The 19,613-nt window shown below is 43.7% G+C and overlaps 2 protein-coding genes across 4 annotated transcripts in view; one reads left to right on the top strand and one right to left on the bottom strand.

Moving 5' to 3' along the window:
- Window positions 1-19,613, top strand: part of RPAP1 (RNA polymerase II associated protein 1) — a 219,531-nt gene that overhangs the window by 97,311 nt on the left and 102,607 nt on the right. The gene's annotated exons all lie outside the window — the stretch shown is intronic.
- The window catches only part of TYRO3 (TYRO3 protein tyrosine kinase), a 111,983-nt gene that overhangs the window by 73,864 nt on the left and 18,506 nt on the right, over window positions 1-19,613 (bottom strand). Inside the window, exon 1 of one of the 2 annotated variants that reach the window (XM_069950970.1) lies at window positions 2,691-2,733. The exons of the other annotated variant lie outside the window; for it this stretch is intronic. Coding sequence (XP_069807071.1) covers window positions 2,691-2,730 — 40 coding nt within the window. The 5' untranslated portion in view covers window positions 2,731-2,733. Of the gene's footprint in view, window positions 1-2,690; window positions 2,734-19,613 lie in introns of those variants that run through there. 2 annotated transcript variants of the gene reach the window in all.

Here is a 19,613-nt window from a genome sequence, read left to right as displayed (position 1 = left end):
CGGCATCCAGTCTGTGGGCTGCCAGCTGAACAACCTGCTTTTATGCTCCATAATATTGTCAGGTTGTGCGCGGTGTTACATTATACTTTTCTATACACTGTACACATAGGAGCACTGCTAACTCCACTGATAGGATTGTTACCTGCAGCAATTCGGAAGAGGAAAGGCTGCCTGCAAATGCTTTTGGGCTTGGTGCTTTGTCACCTTATGTATGTTGTCTCTGTACAGATCATGATTTAGAGGAACTCTCCCAGGGCCGAACAGCAATGGAGCAGAAAAAAATCCATAATTTAACACAAGTCCTGGCCAACAGCTTGCAGTCAGCTGGGAGTGGAAGTATTCGTATAAGCCTAATCTTCCTCTGCTGCGTGTGAGCGTGAAGATCTGGGGCTTCTACTCTTAAAGGGGTTTTTCTTAGGCAGGGTCCACATCGCATTTGTGCCTTCAAGGAACATATATCTTAACAAATTGGCACAGTCCCCATTAGAGATGAGCGCACCTCAGCATGCTCGAGTTCCATCGTTCGGCAATTGAATAAAGGTGGATGACGAAGTTGGCTGCAGCCCTAGGAAGTCCTGGAAAACATGGATATATTTTATGGCCTATGGCTGTATCCATGTTTCCCTGCATTCAACTAAGTCAGCCACCATTAATCAAATGCAGAGCGATCAAGCTTGATTTTTTCGCAACAAGCCCCTCTATGCCCATTGTGCTAGAGGGACAAGGAGGGGGTGGGAGGCGCGGGCTCTGGGTCCACTGCATATATCATTTTTCAAGCTGAAAGATGATAAGGAAACCTATGCTAGCTCTGGTGGGCATAGGATTTATATAGTGGCACTGCGCCACTACATAAATCCAGGGAGCATCGGCGCTGCAGGGAAATCGTAAAGTGACTCTGTACCCAAAATCTGCCCCTCTTACCGACCGATAGCTGCTTTTAATACAAGCTTTGTCCTGGGGTCTGTTCGGCAGGTGATGCAGTTATTGTCCTAAAAAACAACTTTTAATCTTGCAGCCCTGTGTCAAATAGGCGTGGCCTAGAGCATGTATGCCCTAGGATTGCACCGTCCCTCCTCCCCTCCCTCTTCATCATGAGGAATGCCCCGGGTAGGATTTCTCCTATTCATCACTTGTCTGAACACTGCACTTGTGCTGGATCATTAAGGCCCATGTGCAGTGTTCAGACAAGTGGTGATTAGGAGAAATCGTACCTGGGGCATTCCTAATGTTGAAGAGGTTGGGGAGAAGGGACAGAGAGGCGGTGCAGGCCTAGGGCACAGACACTCTAGGCCACGCCAATTTGACACAGGGCTGCCAGTTTAAAAGTTGTGGAACGAATCCCAGGACAGATCTTGGATTAAAAGCAGCTATCTGACCCCCATAGTCTTGTACATTGTCTTCGCTCCCTGGTTGTAGAAGACTAAACAATTTTGTTGTCTGGTAACCAATGGAGGCTCCCATGTCTATCCATGGACATCTACAGCCGGCTGTCCATAGCTTCATGTTAGAGGTCCCCATTTCAGATACGGCTTCACACAGCCGTGAGTCTTTGGAGATTTGTTTTCTTATGTTGGCAAGCACAGGCCTGTTACTTGGCACAATGCACCAAATCTAGAAACTGCAACATCAAGCAGCTATAGAAAAATACTCACAGTAATTATCACTAAACACAATGATACCATCACACTAATAGCCTCTGGTCCTGAGGTTCGTAAGAGGGTGGCAGCCGGATAAAAGGAGCAGAAGCTTTTGTAAGAACAAGTGGCTTTATACTTATTGTCACCGAGAGGTACGGCATGTGTGATGGTATCGGTTTACAGAAGTGGCACAGAACACTTGGTAGCTGACACTTATACTTGCACTTATACAGTTGAGGAATACCAATGTCAGCAAAGTCTTCAGGTCCTCATACACTTAGATTTTTGCATCTGAACCTGACACTCACGGGTTGAGGTCAGTGGTGAAAGAGGTCAGCCGTGGTGGAAAATCATAGCCGACCCCTTTGTTCATAGAGACATAAGTCGCAGGTTCCCCTGCCACAGGATACCCCACCTAAGTGTTGTTCATAGGGCAGCACTAGCCTTCTATAGATTGTCTGGCACCTCTTTAGGTCCTTGTAGGCCGATACAGAAGTGTACACCATGGTCGACCAGATTTTGAGTCCCGCACTTGCAGTTTATTAAAAGGGTTGGCCACTTTATAGTAAAATAGGTCAGTATACAGTATTAGTAGGTGTACTCTCTGTATATACTGACAGCAGCTTCCTGTGTACCTCATAGAGCTAAAATCAGACCCCCCTCCTCCAGGCTGCGCTGTCCTGCCCTGTTTTGTTACTGTCCATAAAATGGCCGACATGGAGGAGCATGTGACCATGCCCCGCCCCCCAGTGTCCACCACTGAGCCTGTATATATCTATGGAGCAACCCTGTTCTATAACTACATATGAAGCAATGTAGGCTCCCATATCGTAAGGACAAGTCCGTACACCTAGCGCCTTCCAGCATCTCCCATTTAATGGATGTATTACTATTCACACAGCGATCACGCACCTTCCCTGCATCTTAGTAGCTTATTAAGCTCATCTGAATAATGAGGCTTTCCTTCTCAGTTTATCTCATTGACACATTTAACACTTTAATTTTTTTTTTTTTTTTACTTCATCATCTTCATTTACTTTAGTGCTAGATTACCCTGTAAATGACATGAAGTGTTGGTTTTGCCATACAGCATGCCCTGACAGCTCAGAGGAGAGGAACCAATCACAGCTCAGCTTTCATTTTACCAGAGCAGTGTGAGAAATGAAAGCTGATCTCTTATTGGTTGCTATGAGCAACCAGGCTGTGGCCTAGTTTTGGCTATTGAGGCCCTATGACTAAAGTAGATTTACCACGCGTTCACATGGCTCAGATCCACGCTGTGTGGAAGTAAAAGGAACATGTCACTTTTCTGCGTGTTTCCACATGTAATAGGCGTAGATATACCACAGTAAAATCCACATGTAAATTCACTATGGGTGGATTTTGAGGGAGAACAAATTTACCCTTTGAACTCATTCCACTGTAAAGGTCCTATTACACCAAGTGATTATTGGCCGTATTAGGCCAATTATTGTCCGTTACAGCTGATAATCACTTGGTGTAGTAGGTCGAGGTTGGCTGATCGTTGTCTTTGAACTTATTGAAAAACAACAACACTAGCGATAGTCTACTGGCCGGTACTCCGCGCAACAGGACTGCCGCCATCTCCAATGGACTACCCATAAAGGTCCAAGGATCGTCCGGGCAGCCCCCCCCACACACACACACACACTCTTACCTACTTGCTGTCAGTGCATGTAATAGCACCAGCAGCAACGGGGAACAAGGAGTAAGCGGGCCCTGATCTGACAGGTCGGCGCTCGCTTGCTCCTCAGCATCGTCCCGTGTAATAGGACTTAAGATGAAACAATTAATGATAAAAGATTGCAAACATCGTTGTTTATTATTTACCTGAAATCGTTCAACCATGTTACACAGAATGATAGTCATTAGTTAGTATGGTTACTATGATCAGTTACTCCATCTGATCCCAGAAAATGAAGGAACGATGTGGAATTACACTGAACGATTAGTGAGCGAATGCCGAATTACAGCGAACGATTAACAATGATTTTGGTGTCAGCACCAAACGAGCGATTTCTCATCGGTCATTTGATGGTTGCCTGCATTTACACACAAAAAAATCTTATCTATTTGAACGATATAACCATAATTTGCATGATAATTGTCCTGTGTAATAGGGCCCTAAGACATATAAAACTAATGGAACTACTATAGATAGTGTACAGCGTGCAATCTACGGAGAGAAAGTAACTCCCATGACATGTCTAATGACACAGCGTACATTATAATCAGTGGTGTAAATAAGGCTGTGTCCACACCTGCACTGAAGACTCGTTGGATCCCTCCTGTGCAGGTTGCATGAAATGTACCATGCAATATAAAGGAATATGCTGCCATTAAAGTGGGGTGTCCATTGTTCTCCACTAGAGATAAGCGTGACTCAAGAATTCTTGGATGTAGCCCAGGGAGTCCTGGAACACATGGAGAGAGCCATAGGCCTTAGGGCCTTATTTCACGGGCCCGATCAACAGTGTAAACGAGCGCCAATCTTGCTCACAAAGGCCTAATCCAACTTCTTTAGCCACCGGTTAACAATTGCTGCTATTACATGCAACGACAGTGAGCGGGGAGCTGCAGAGAATCTTTAGATCATCCTAGTAGCCCAGAGACAGCGGTGGTTTGCTATTACACAGAGCGATGGCCAGCAGACTGTCACCATCATTATCGATATTGAAGGTGTATAGAGACCATAGAAGGGGGGGCTCGGGCTGTGAGGTTCAACAAGGGACTATGCTAGCTGGAGTATTCTAGACCAGTGAGCTCCTATACAAACATAAGTTCTTCAGTTTATCAACAGAGTATATAGCACATCCAATACATCAGAGGAAACGATACAGCAGGTCCTCCATAATATGACAGAGTGAGTTACCTTCCTGACTGCTCAGCCGCTCCGAGGACTGGCGGACGCGTCAGCAATGCTTCAGATATGTAAACTCAATATTAATTCTTAATACAAGGGAAAATTTAACCTGTTTCAAGGTGACGATCTGAACGTCTACATTAAATATTCCCTTTATTCCCTAAAAGTGGCATAAATAATTTTGCGCAGCAATATGTTCGGAAAAAAATACAGAACGCATGTCATGTTTAGACGTCACTCGTCTCCCTTTTAAGATCTGTAGCATGAACGGTTCGGCATATGGTGGCAATGTTAAAAGCCATTTTATTCAAAGCCAGTAGAATATTTAGTAAATTTGTGATATTTAGATACTCCCAGCATGCTTAGCGTCAGCATCACTGTTTAAGGTGATTTACAGGGGTTACACAGTACAGGCACTGGGGGGAAACATCACTTTAGACACAGGGTTTGATCAGTTGAGGTCCGAGTGCTTAGACCCCCAGTGATCTCTATATATATTAGACGCACTCCCTAGACTGGGGCCTCATTCACATGTTCAGTCGTTTTTCAGGATCGTATATTATGTCCACAGTCTGCAAAACGTTTGTCGGTAGTGCAACTTTATTACATTTTTTTTTTTTTTGCAGACCCACAAAAACCGGGAAGGCGATTAACATGTTAAAGTTACATTTTTTTTTTTTTAGCAGAAATCAATAGTACAGGCGATTTTAAGAAACTTTGTAATTGGGTTTATTAGCAGAAAAATGCATTTTTATCATGAAAAAGCAGTTTGAAGCTCTCTCCCCTGTGTTCATGGTTTTCTATGGAGAGAGGAGGGGTGGAAGGGAGATGAGGCACCAAAACAGAACAACAAAGAGTTAATTTACAGCTACATCACCGGGCTATATCCTCTGAAGTCAGCATGGACTTCTCTGACCTCTGAATACTGGCTTTCACACAGCTGCCACTGTGTAATCCTTTGTTCTCTGCTCTCTGCTGGCGACTAATCTCCTTCCACCCCCACCCCTCTCCATAGGTTACACAGGGCTCGGTGAATATCCCAATAAAAATGGCCACTAAAAATGTCTCTAATTGCGGATCTGCCAGTACAGACAAATTTACAGAATGTGTGAATAATGGAGCTTGTCTCGTGCATAAAGACAGAGATCACAGGGAGAGAAGCGCTCAGACGAACGCTTCTCCTGATTATATATCTAGAGCTTGGTGCTGTCTAACCACACAGATCTCCAACTTCTGCATCAGAATCTTCTAATCTGATCATTTCCATCAATGTATCCAGTCCTTGTGCTGAATATACTGCAATATATCAATGTATAAAGTATATATCCACATAAGGGCTTCTGAATTGTACAGAATTGTTGCTAACCACAAGCTGTAAGTACTCAGGGCTGTATGAGCCTTCAGCATCTCAATGAATAAAGAACGCTTCTCTTCCATGACACCTGAGATCTTGACAATGATATATGTTGTATATATAGTTGTATAACTTTTCATTACATAAGGATTAAATATTAAAGGGACACACAAGTGAATTTTTTTTTTCCAAATCAAAAGTGGCAGAAATTTGTCATATACTTCTATGTAAAAACCTCCAGTCTTCCAGTACTTATCAGCTTCTGTATGTCCTGCAGAAAGTGGTGGATTCTTTCCAGTCTGACACAGTGCTCTCTGCTGCCACCTCTGTCCATGTCAGGAACTGTCCAGAGCAGGAGAGGTTTTCTATGGGGATTTGTTACCGCTCTGGGCAGTCAGAGGGGGCAGCAGAGAGCACTGTCAGACTGGAAAGAATACGCCATGCAGGACATGCAATTCCATGTCCTATTTGCTTACGCTGGGATCTGAGTGAGCCTTGAGGTTTCCACATGCTCCATACTTTCCAGTAAAAAGACATGAGCCGGCTCTATAGTAATTGTTTCCAAATGTCTCCCGTAGTATCGGATTGAATAACCAACAATTAGTTGGTCATTTCTGAGCAATGTCATCCGATAGCGTGTATCTGGCAGCAGCTGCGGGCAGCTGGATGCAAGGATGAGTTCTGCAAGGACTACAGAGCTAGAAGGATAGTAATTGTATTATCACATCTTATCCCAGTCCTCATTGAGTCATAGTGTGGCCTTTGCTCATGCAAGAAAACACTTTGCAAAACAGATCACACCCAGAGAGATCAGGCAAGCAACTTGTTTTCTTGCATTAAGTACTTAAAGGGGCACTCCAGGAAGTTAATAAATATATATGTGTATGTTACTTCTATTTAAAAATCTCCAGGCTTCCAGTACTTATCAGCTTCTGTATGTCCGGCACAAAGTGGTGTATTCTTTCCAGTTTAACACAGTGCTCTCTGCTGCCACCTCTGTCCATGTCAGGAACTGTCCAGAGCAGCAGCAAATCCCCACAGAAAACCTCTCCTGCTCTCCACACTGGAAAGAATACACCACTTCCTGCAGGACATAAAGCAGCTGATAAGTACTGGAAGTCTGGAGATATTTTTAATAGAAGTAAATGACAAATTTCTTCCACTTTGGGTCCGTTTACACAGAGAGATATTTATCTGACAGATTTTGAAAGCCAAAGCCAGGAATGGATTTGGAAAGACGGGAAATCTCAGTCTTTCCTTTATGAGCTGTTCCCTGTTTATAGTCTGTTCCTGGTTTTGGCTTCAAAAATCTGTCAGATAAATCTCTGTGTAAACGAACCATTTGTGACAACACTTGATTTGAAAGTTTTTTTTTTCGCTGCAGTGCCCCTTTAACCCCTTCTTGCACAAAAAACGTACCAATACGTCCTGCCTCAATTGGCTTCAGAGAGGGGTTGCACGGCAACCCCGTTCTGAACCACCACGATCTACCACAGCTATTAGCCGTCCAGAGCAGCAAATCCCCATAGAAAAACTCTGCTGCTCTGGACAGTTCCTGACATGGACAGAGGTGGCAGCAGAGAGCATTATGTCAGACTGGAAGAAATACACCACTTCCTGCAGGACATACAGCAGCTGAAAAGTACTGGAAGACTGGAGATTTTTTTTAAATAGAAGGAAATTACAAACCTCTGGCACTGTCTGACACCAGTCAGACCAGTAGGTTAAAGTACATAGTCCAATACTGGACAAGACATGGCAGATAAGCAGTTAATAACTAAATGACAGTATATTGATTCCTACTGTACCTATACACTCCCGTGATCAGAATACAGTACTTATAATAGCCCGAGAGAGTTGTCATTCTTGAGATATTGATTTAATGATAATAACTACTCCTCAGTTTATTAGCGGTCGGAAAGGGGTCAAAGGGCGTGAAGGACAATGGGGCTGCTGTACGTACGTGTAATATCAGTGCCCCTTGAATTCGGCATGTTTTATTGATGCATTCCCTTAGAGCCGAATACATTGACTCTTTATAAATAAAAGATCTGATGGCTGAGAATATTTGTTTCTAATGCTGCCCTCGAAGAGGGCCACTACAGCGGCATCCATATGTATGGGACGCCACCTCCCAGATGAGACATTGTCAGGGTCTTGTTAGTTTCCTCATGTTCTATGTTTGTTTCCAGGATTGGTGCCAGTATCAAAGACAAGAATAGGCGGATTAGCATGTAAAAGATTTAGCTTCAGCATCAAGCTGTCAGCATAGCGCTGACAGTCAGCATCTGTGCGCAGCTCCGCACCAGGACTGCGAAGCTGTCATCGCTTTGCTCTGCCTATTTGTTTTCTTCCAGACAGATCCATTTGACCAGAAATCTGTTTCATACTTTAACTTGGTAATGAACTGATCAGTAAAACAGCGTACAGGTACAGGGCGCATCCGAAATATCAAAGACACTGGGTGGCAGAGAACGCTACAATCTTAGATGATAGCTACCTGATCTTACAGCACCTCAAAGGGGTACTCCACCAAAAAAAATAAAAAATCAAATGGGGCCAGAAAGTGCCAGAGATTTGTAATTTACTTCTATTTCAAAATCTCCAGTCTTCCAGTACTTATCAGCTGCTGTATGTCCTGCAGGAAGTGGTGTATTCTCTCTAGTCTGACACAGTGCTCTCTACTGCCACCTCTGTCCATGTCAGGAACTGTCCAGAGCAGGAGAGGTTTTCTATGGGGATTTGCTGCTGCTCTGGACAGTTCCTGACATAGACAGAGGTGGCAGCAGAGAGCACTGTGTCAGACTGGAAAGAAAACACCACTTCCTGCAGGACATAACGCAGATGATAAGTACTGGAAGACTGGAGATTTTTTAATAGAAGTAAATTACAAATCTCTGGCACCAGTTGATTTAAAGGGAAAGATTTTGCTAGCGTACCCTTTTAATTAAGAGCATTTTAAACAAGCTTGTTAAAAAAAAAAACACAAAATAAACCAAAAACACTTTGCATGTATTGTGTTTTGTATTGTACTATAGACTTTAAGATGTGACTGTTGTCTGAAAAAACTTTTATTTTTATAAATCAATCGTTCAAACTTTTAAATATATCTTATCAGAGAAAAATGCCTTTTTTCCCCTCTGCCAATCAGGCTCTTTTCCTTACCTTAAACTTTTATTTACTTTACTCAATTCTGTCTTGAGTTTACACAATAGACAATGAGCTCACAGAGGGATCAGATTAGATCTAAGGGCCCTATTCCACCGGACGATTATCGTTCTCATAATCGTTAACGATTAACGATTTCAAACGACCGCTATTGCGAAAGACCTGAAAACGTTCACTCATTTCCATGGAACGATAATCATAACTTATGATCGTATTTTTTCTTCGCTATTTCTCCGCTATTGCATTCGTATCTACTGCGAACGACCGAACGACGTCTTATTCATTGCGAACGATTTGCGAATGGGCAACGATAAAAATAGGTCCAGGTCGCGATCAGCGATTTCTCATTTGGCCGTTAATCGTTAACTGCATTTCAACCGAACGATTATCGTTTAGATTCGAACGATTTAACGATAATCTGAACAATAATCGTCCAGTGGAATAGGGCCCTTAGAGTCACTGCTTAGACTGTTCATTACTGCTCTGTAATGTCCTCCATCCTGCTGCTTCTGATGGTGTGTGCTATAGGGATACAGGGGGCAGGATCCTATCCTCTGTGTGTGCAGGACATGGGAGACACTACAGAGACCAGTCTACATCTACTAACGTAGAGATAGCTGGAAATTAGACATCAGGCCTGCAGAGCAGAAATCTGCAGAAACATGCCATATAGAAGTTATACAGTATAATGGTAAGAAATAGTGCTAAGCCACAGCCTATCCTACAGCGTTACCTGCAATGACCGGTATGCATGTATCATGTAAAACATCCAAAAGCTCTTCTGGTTGAGTACTGTAAGAGTGATCTTTATCCCCGACTTCCCTCTCTCTGACGTGCAGTACACTCCGGGGCCAGTCATAATCCTAGCATGCAGTTGTATCGGGGTCATTAGACCTGAGGTCAGGCCAGGACTTGTGTCCATAACAGACACAGAAATGCATTGTTAATATGGCCGTCTGTAACTGGCTTATTGTCCTTCATCCTATTAGGCTGGGCTGGGTTAAGGAGTGGGCAGATTAAAGGGGTTTTCCAGGCAAAACACACTGGTAAGCTATCCACAGGACAGCTCCTCAGTCACTGACACCTGGTACCCCCATCCATCATTATTATCATAGTGCCCTTGATTCCCAAGCTCTATAAAAGCGATGAGGGGTGACAAATTGGAATATTACAAAATTAAAATATGCTACATGAAGAAGGTAAATGGCAGATGGTACATGGGGATAGAGGACACTGCCTGCAAAACAACGTATTGGGAGGGAGACAGAAGGTGCTCAGTGTGTCCATTGCCCACACTACACACTGAATGTGTCTGGAAGCAGTTGTCTCCATTCACGGTGTAGTGGCCCGATGTGGTTACTGCAACTGAGCTCCAATTCACTTTTATGAGAGCAGAGCTATGGTTACACAGCAGATAGAGACAACTGTATTCACTGTGTAGCGTGGGCACTGATCACTGACTAATGCCATATGGAAATACCCTTTAAGGAATCATTGATGAGGGAAGCTTGTGTGCTCTCTTACAGGTCTAACTTGTAGCTCCTGGGCCCAGATATACAATCTATTCCAGGACCCCATGTCTACCATATACCATTTATCTAGACTGGTATCTTCCTATGTGGCAGAAGAGCCTTGGAAACCCCAAGAGCCAAGGTACAGCTGCTTCATCTGCAACCCCTAGAGTTCTATTCCATGAACATATGGCAGGGTGTCAACCTGGTCCTACATAAACATCTGCCCATGGTTGGAGAGAATGGTGAAAAATATGAACACTATTGATTGGTGCAAAACTGAAACAAAAGAGCCAAATAAATGAAAAATGGATCGTTGTTGACAGCTGTTCCGCCAGCACTGCCCTAGAGATATATGCATATGTAATATATCTTTTTATATATTTCAGCCTGGTCCTACATAAACATCTGCCCATGGTTGGAGAGAATGGTGGAAAATATGAATACTCTGGATGGGTGGAAAATGGAGATAAAAGGGCCAAAAAGATGGATCATTGCTGACAGCTGTTCTGCCAGCACTGCCTTATAGATCTATGTGTATGTAATCTAAATTTTTATTAACAGTGGAGCGGAGTGAGTAAAGCGTAAACTATGAAGATGAAATTATCTTCCATCAGAAAATGTTCTTTTTCGGCGTGTTTGCTCACATTACAATGTCCATGGGAAGCAACTACAAATGCCAGCGATCAATATTGCTGTTATTTGTATCCACGACATTAAGAAGCGAATATCTGCCAAACTTGTTATTAACCGTTCAGGACATCTACATCTCAGCGGATACATTTCCCGGACTCAAAGCCAGAGCTTCTCCTGCATGTAAACACTAGTTCTGCCAGTGCAATGAGCCTCGAACATAGTAGCCTCACACCAAGGGTGATTTCAGGATACATCAGCCGTGTTACCTCGGTGGACTTTGATGAGTCATTATTTCTATTAACATAATTGACTATTATAATGTACTATTAGATACAGGGGGCGACTTCCCAAATAGCCTCCTGTGACCTCCATGTTACAGCAGTCATGATGATCATTGCCATAAAGTACAGCAAGTATAGTAATTCCCCTTGGCCTTTCAAGACTATAGAAAGTACAGAGCTGCAGAAAATATGCTGGATCACTATCTGGCACATCTACAAAGTCAATAAGCTGCGGCATAAGCAGTCATGCACCAAGCACAGTACAAAATACACAAAGCTGCTTGGACTAATACAAAGATATGTGACTTGTGGGCCTTTAGGGGTTGTGAAAGTGATGGTCCATGTGTTCCTTAACATGAATGTACCAGGTGGAATAGTTAATTTTTTTTTTTCCATTACCTGTTTGGTGCCAGCGCAGATCTCCTCGGTCCATTTTTTTAAAATGCTGCCCGGTTTCCGCACTTGGTGCCAGTTTTTTGCATTGGCCAGCTCTATGCCCTGGGGGCCGGCCTGGCGCCCCAGTATAACGATATACCCTCCCCTTAGTGATGTGGTCAGACTTGATTCTAATGGAGGTGCGTCACCAAGGGGATATCATTACACTGGGGAGCTGTGCACGCGATGAAACCGGCACCGATGGCGGGAAGTGAGCCGTGTTTAGAAAAATGGACTGTGCCACCTGGATCTCTGTGCAGGTGCCAACCAGGTAGTGGGAAAAAATTCACATTTGCATTAAGGTGGACAATTTTCTCTAGTCCGTTCAACACTATCCATAAGGCCAGGGCTATACTGCAACTTTTTTCAATAACAGTGTAGCCCTGGCCTAAATTAGTGTCAATTCTGGGCATGCATCTTTTTCAAGGATAAAGCCATTTTCTTAACGGAAACAAAAAGATGCGAGTCCGGCTTCGAAACGCATTGATGATCTCAATCACCCCATCATCTGTGCATCCTTGGATCTGCACTTTTGGAAAAACTTTTAAAATATATTTTTTTAAACAACAAAAAAGCTATTATAGGGCTGTTAAAATCTTTAAAAAAATCAGACCCAGAAAAATCACTGAATACACTTCAGCCGACGCATTTCGACTGTCAGCGCTTATGATTTGAAACATGTCGGCCGTACAGTTCACATTGATTCCTATAGATCTATCACTGTTCTTTATCACCTCCTTCGTATGTTCCTGCCATCGACTATCCACTTTTTCTGGTTGTCACTTTTTAGGATTGGGTAACCTTGGGTCATACCAAGCAGTAAGTTGCATCTATCTTCGATGCCATCATGCGGCACCCTCTAACAAGGACATGAATAAGAACCAATGGGAGAATATTCCTATCTGACTGGAGTTAATTGTTTAGGATTTCATTACATGTTTTTCTTCTTTTAATTATACCCTGAACACTTTCTCACTTTGTACAGAGTATATGTAGGAGCACAATGTGAAATACCATGCTGAGCGTTACTGTTTCAGTTTGTTGGGTTTCTGCCATCGGTAGGAAAGTAGCTCATTAGGATAATACAGAAACCGAGGCCCGGGATCCCATCCCCCTCCACTGAAATGACAGGAGGCCTATGCATTTATGTTGTGGGTGGACTGGAGGAATGAAGGCAGCTACCTACAGTTTACAGCTGGGCACCACCGGCAGATCTCTGCAGCTTCTTGCCATGCACTGACAAGAGGTGATGATGACTGATCCTTAATGTGTTCCTCGGGGAATATGCCTGGAGATTACGGTTAAGAGCGGCAACCTGACTTAAGCAACAGGGGGCTTATTATTCATTCGTATCACCAGCATCTGCAATATTTTCACAGCGCTGATAATAAAGCCCTGCATCGGGTCTTAAAGGAACATTAGATCTCGAAATAAACAAGAGAATAATAAAGACACAACATTATATATATATATATATATATATATATATACATATATACACACACACATATTTTACAGCCATATATATATATATATATATATATATATATATATATATATATATATATATATACATACACACACACATACTTTACAGCCTATGTCTATGGTCACTGGTTTCTGCAAATTACGGATGTTTTGTTGCCAAAATTATGTCAGTTAAAAAAAAAAAGTCTGCAAAATGGCAAAAAACACCCAGTTTGAGTTTTTTTGCTCTTTTTATAGGGGTGTAGCCTGGATGGGGGATGGGGGGGGGCATTTTGCTTGGTCTCCCCCCTGTAGCGTGCTTCCTTACCAAGTTGAAGGCAACTTATTCCTTATTTCATTGCTCATCTGTCCTCGTGTTGTCCTTTCAGTGAGATTTGTAGGAGTAAAGCCTAAAGGACCCCGGTCCCATTATTGTTGATGTTGGTCTCCCAGCATCATAAAGGGCATAAAAAAAATTATATATGGATGACTATGATTAAAAAAAAAAAAAACTGATACTCACTTCTCCCCTCATCCCTTGCACCTGCCGCTCCTCGTTGCTTCTTCCTTGTTCCTGTGATGCACACAGGAATTGCCCTGCTCAGGTAGTCATTGGCTGAAACACAACATGACTCAGGTACAGAGTGTTGGAGCGGCAGCTGCAGGTGAATCAGGGGAGGTGAGTATAACATTTTTTATAGCACTCCTGGAATACAGGCATTTTTATGGACAACCCCTTTGATGTTATGGCATACCCTGAAAATAAACCATATAACTTAAAAATACTCATATAAGCTCTATGTCCTCTCCCAATCTTATTGTTCTCATGCTTTAAAGACGAAGTCCAATTTATATCAGATGGTCAGTGATAATTTAAATATACTATGCTCGATCCGTGTATACTTTTTGTTGCAGTAGACCACTCTTGAGTTAGTCAACAAAATAAACTGGGCCTTACAGGGTAACATTAAGGCAGTCTTCCCACATTCTTAGTCTTGTTGCATTTCTTTGTTTATATAATTAAAGCCTAATAAAATATGGGGGCTCAGCAATGTTGTTTAGATTGACTGGGCATTACCAGTATTAAATCAGATTGCTTATGACAAGAAAAATGCCTGAGATGAAGCCTGGTAATGCTGATCACACGGCAAAGCCCAGGCAATGATACTTGGCAACATTGCTGAGCCCCCATAATGTATTAGGCTTTAAAGCGACTCTGTACACACAATCTGACCTCCCTAAACCACTTGTACCTTCGGATAGCTGCTTTTAATCCAAGATCTGTCCTGCGGTCGGTTTGGCAGGTGATGCAGTTATTGTCCTAAAAAACAACTTTTAAACTTGCAGCCCTGTGCCCAACGGCCATGGCCTACATTGTGTATGCATTAGGCTGGCACAACCTCTCTGTCCCTCCTCCCCGCCCTCCTTATCATTAGGAATGCTCCAGGCAGATTGTCTCCTATTCCTCAGCCGTGTGAATACTGAACATGGGCTGGATCGTTAAGGCACCTGTGCAATTTTCAGCATGGAGAAAATGTTGGGCAGTGGCATTCCTAATGATGAAGAGGGTGGGGAGGAGGGACGGAGGGGCGGTGCACAGTTAGGGCACAGATATTCTAAGCCACGGCCGTAGGGCACAGGGCTGCAAGTTTAAAAATAGTTTTTTAGGACAATAACTGCATCACCTGCCAAACGGACCCCGGGACAGATATTGGATTAAAAGCAGCTATCCGAAGGTACAAGTGGTTTGGGGGGGGGGGGGGGGGGGGGGGCAGATTGTGGGTACAGAGTCGCTTTAATTTTGTAAACAAAGTAATGAATGTGGGAAACAGCCTAAGAGCTGAGGATTTGCCTCACATTGAAGACTGCTAAGCATGCCCTAAATTTGTAGTCATCTTAAAGAATGATGAGGAGAAGGAGAAGAAGGAGGAGGAGGAGAAGGATTAGAAGGAGAAGGCGAATGAGAAGCAGGAAGGGAAGGAGGAGAACGTAAAGAAGGAAGAGCAGAAGAAGTAGGACAAGAAGGAAGAGAAGGAAAAGTAGGACGACGAGGAGAAGGAGGAGAAAAAGAAGAAGTAGGACGAGAAGGAGAAGAAGGAAGAGAAGAAGAAGAGTAGGAGGACGAGAAGGAGAAGAAGGAAGAGAAGAAAAAGTAGGACGAGGAGAAGGAGGAGAAAAAGAAGAAGTAGGACGAGAAGGAGAAGAAGGAAGAGAAGGAGAAGAGTAGGAGGAGGAGAAGAAGGAATAGAAGAAGAAGTAGGACGACGAGGAGAAGGACGAGAAAAAGAAGAAGTAGGATGAGAAGGAGAAGAAGTATGAGAAGGAGAAAAAAGGGAGGAGAAAAAGGAAGAGAAAGAGGAGTAGGAGGAGGAGAGGTCAGAGGAGAAATAGAAGAAGGAAGAGAAGTAGGAGAAGAAATGAAAGGATCTTCAATTGTACTGGTTGGTCTTAAAAGAAAAGACTTGTCTAGGCTTTAATGTTCTCTATAGCTGTCTATGGCTTCAAGGTTGTAAAAACAAGGCCACAGTCTCTGACAGAAAAAGGTTTTGATGCATTGAAGCCTATTGTTAAAAAAAGTTATCTAAACTATATGGGACACCTAAGAGGATTTAGCATTTCTATGAACTAAAAAAAGAAAAATCAATAAGCCGAACCATTTATCTGGTGTTACGTTCGGAAATGTTACTCAATGCATCCATTGATACTGGGACTATAAACCGATTATCTTTATTCTCAGAATAACACACAGGCAATTTCCATCCACAAAGAGCGATTGATATTTCCGCGCGCCAGGTAAAAAATATTCCCCGTCTGCGATTCCGCTACTGCAGCTGCCTGTCCCTTTTATGTATTCTTATAATTATCTCTCCGTTTTTTTTGGCTTCACGATTTTACAGAAAGCTTAAAAGAAAATTATTTCCCTAAGAAGATAATGAACTACATGAAACAAAAGTCAGCAATTTATAAAACGAATGTCTTTCGCGTATGGCATAGGAATTACAAGAACGCCGTACTGAGGAGCTAACAAGGAAGGAGACAGTCTTGTGGAAATCTGGCAGACAAAGAAGAGTCTTTCCCCTTTCTTGTCCAAGTTTCTTCTCTTGTGACGATGAAGGATGGGGCTCAGCCAAGAGATGCGGTTCACTTCTGCCTGGTCTCCATTGCAGACAGTGGAGATGTTTTCTCCATCACTGCCAAGAGATTTTAATATTTAGCTGTTTACATGGTTTATGTAGGATTGCACCTACATGGTGCAGGACTATGCTGTGTAATAATGACCTACATGGTGCAGGACTATGCTGTGTAATAGGGTCCTACATGGTGCAGGTCTATGCTGTGTAATAGGGACCTACATGGTGCAGGACTATGCTGTGTAATAATGACCTACATGGTGCAGGACTATGCTGTGTAATAGTGACCTACATGGTGCAGGACTATGCTGTGTAATAGGGTCCTACATGGTGCAGGACTATGCTGTGTAATAATGACCTACATGGTGCAGGACTATGCTGTGTAATAGGGTCCTACATGGTGCAGGTCTATGCTGTGTAATAGGGTCTTACATGGTGCAGGACTATGCTGTGTAATAGGGACCTACATGGTGCAGGACTATGCTGTGTAATAATGACCTACATGGTGCAGGACTATGCTGTGTAATAATGACCTACATGGTGCAGGACTATGCTGTGTAATAGGGTCCTACATGGTGCAGGTCTATGCTGTGTAATAGGGTCCTACATGGTGCAGGTCTATGCTGTGTAATAGGGACCTACATGGTGCAGGACTATGCTGTGTAATAATGACCTACATGGTGCAGGACTATGCTGTGTAATAATGACCTACATGGTGCAGGACTATGCTGTGTAATAATGACCTACATGGTGCAGGACTATGCTGTGTAATAATGACCTACATGGTGCAGGACTATGCTGTGTAATAGGGTCCTACATGGTGCAGGACTATGCTGTGTAATAGGGTCCTACATGGTGCAGGACTATGCTGTGTAATAATGACCTACATGGTGCAGGACTATGCTGTGTAATAATGACCTACATGGTGCAGGACTATGCTGTGTAATAATGACCTACATGGTGCAGGACTATGCTGTGTAATAGGGTCCTACATGGTGCAGGACTATGCTGTGTAATAGGGACCTACATGGTGCAGGACTATGCTGTGTAATAGGGACCTACATGGTGCAGGACTATGCTGTGTAATAATGACCTAAATGGTGCAGGACTATGCTGTGTAATAGGGACCTACATGGTGCAGGACTATGCTGTGTAATAGGGACCTACATTGGGCAGGACTATGCTGTGTAATAGGGACCTACATGGGGCAGGACTATGCTGTGCAATAGTGATGGTGTCTGATGATGCGCGCATGCGCGCGTGAAACGACTGTCACACCCTTTCTGTGATTGTATGGCGTCCCCGCCGACTGCTACACACTCTGTCTGATTTTGATGTTTTGGACTGAATAAAGAAGAATTTTATGGTGAGTGCCCTCTCTATCCTCTTGTTATTATGGAAGGGACGTACAAGGTGCTATACTGATTACTACTATAGAGAGACCATGTGAAGTGAAGTAAAGCCTATAAGCTTGATGTTAGACTGGAAAAAAAATAGTTTTAAATCATCTGGTTACAGAAAGTTATACAGATTCATACATTTATACTATTAAAAAAATTTAAGCCTTCCAGTACTTATTAGGACCTGATGTATTGTTTCAATTCTGACACAGTGCTCTCTGCTGCCTCCTCTGTCCAGGTCAGGAACTGTCCAGAGCAGCAGCAAATCCCCATAGAAAACCTCTCCTGCTCTGGACAGTTCCTGACATGGACAGAGGTGGCAGCAGAGAGCACTGTGTCACACTGGAAAGAATACACCACTTCCTGCAGGACCTACAGCAGATCATAAGTACTGTTAGGCTATGTTCACACAACGTGAGAGACCAGTCGTTCCATGACCCTGCAGTTCCATGACACTGCAGTACCGGTCGGATGATCTTTTGGCTGCAGGGTCTTGATGCGGGCACTTCAGCGCGCGCCCGCATCAGAACCTCGCATAGCACACAATGAAACAAGCAGCCGGAGCCGCTCGCTTCACTGTGTGAACTAACAGGGTTTCCTACGGCCACAATTCATTGAATTGCGGCCAGAGAAAACTGACATGTCAGTTATTTGCGGCGCCGCACGGGATCCCGGCCGGAGCGTATGCGATGTGTTTACGCTCCGGCCGGGATCCCATTGAAGCAGAGGCAGTGTTTAACCCCGCAAAAAGTACATAGTGTGAACATAGCCTAAGACTGGAGATTTTTTCTAATAGAAGAAAAGTACAAATCTCTGACAAGAGTTGATTTGAAAGAATATTTTTTGCTGCCATACCTCTTTAAGGGTGCCTTCACACACACCGAATTCGCAGTGGATTTCATGCTGCGGATCCAGTGTCAGTGCATTCCTATGAAAATACATACTCGCAGCGGGATGGATATCCCCCCGCTGGCCGATGCGTACATTACCTCCCCCCCTCCGGCTTGCTTCAGGGGTTCTCAGCAGGACGTCCCGCTCAGCCAATCAGTGGCTGCGGAGGGGCAGCGCACTGATTGACTAAGAGGGATGAGCAGACGCTGGGAACCCCCGAAGCAAGCCGGAGCGGGGAGGAGGATATGTATCCATCTCTTCCAGGACTCTCAAGGATGCATCCAACTTCTTCAGCCACCGGTAATCAAATGCTGAACGCTTGGGCTCAGATCAACCTGACTGTCCTCGAGGTTTTCTCATCTCCAATATTGAACACTAAAATACTGTGTTCTCCCAATGGTTACAGCCAATCGCTGGAAGTTCCAGCAGCTTCACACCCTGTGATCAGCTTAACGTTATGAGAGCCTTCTAACAAAGGGATTATCCAAAGCCGACAACCCCTTTAAGCCAAACCCAGACTGGACTTGGTGTCTCGCCAAGCTGCATCCTCCTCCAGCATCCAGACCCCATCCGCATTAGTTGCAGTTAGATCTTCTTCCCCCTATCTTGCATCTCTGCACTATAACATTACATTCTGTAATATACCCGCTCCCAATCGATATATACGGAGGTTGCATATATGAATAACACTAGACAGCCCGCGTCCATCCCTGTCTCCTGGTGATGAAGAAGAGCACTGGGCTTGGTGTATAATCTACCTGACAGATACAATCCCATTAGTATGCGGCATATTACACAGACATGGCTGCTACATAGTC

This window comes from Dendropsophus ebraccatus, chromosome 13, assembly GCF_027789765.1.
Source record: "Dendropsophus ebraccatus isolate aDenEbr1 chromosome 13, aDenEbr1.pat, whole genome shotgun sequence".
NCBI classification, from domain to species: Eukaryota; Metazoa; Chordata; class Amphibia; order Anura; family Hylidae; genus Dendropsophus; species Dendropsophus ebraccatus.
Note: the sequence above shows the minus strand (reverse complement) of the source record. Positions and strands in the feature narration are given on the sequence as shown.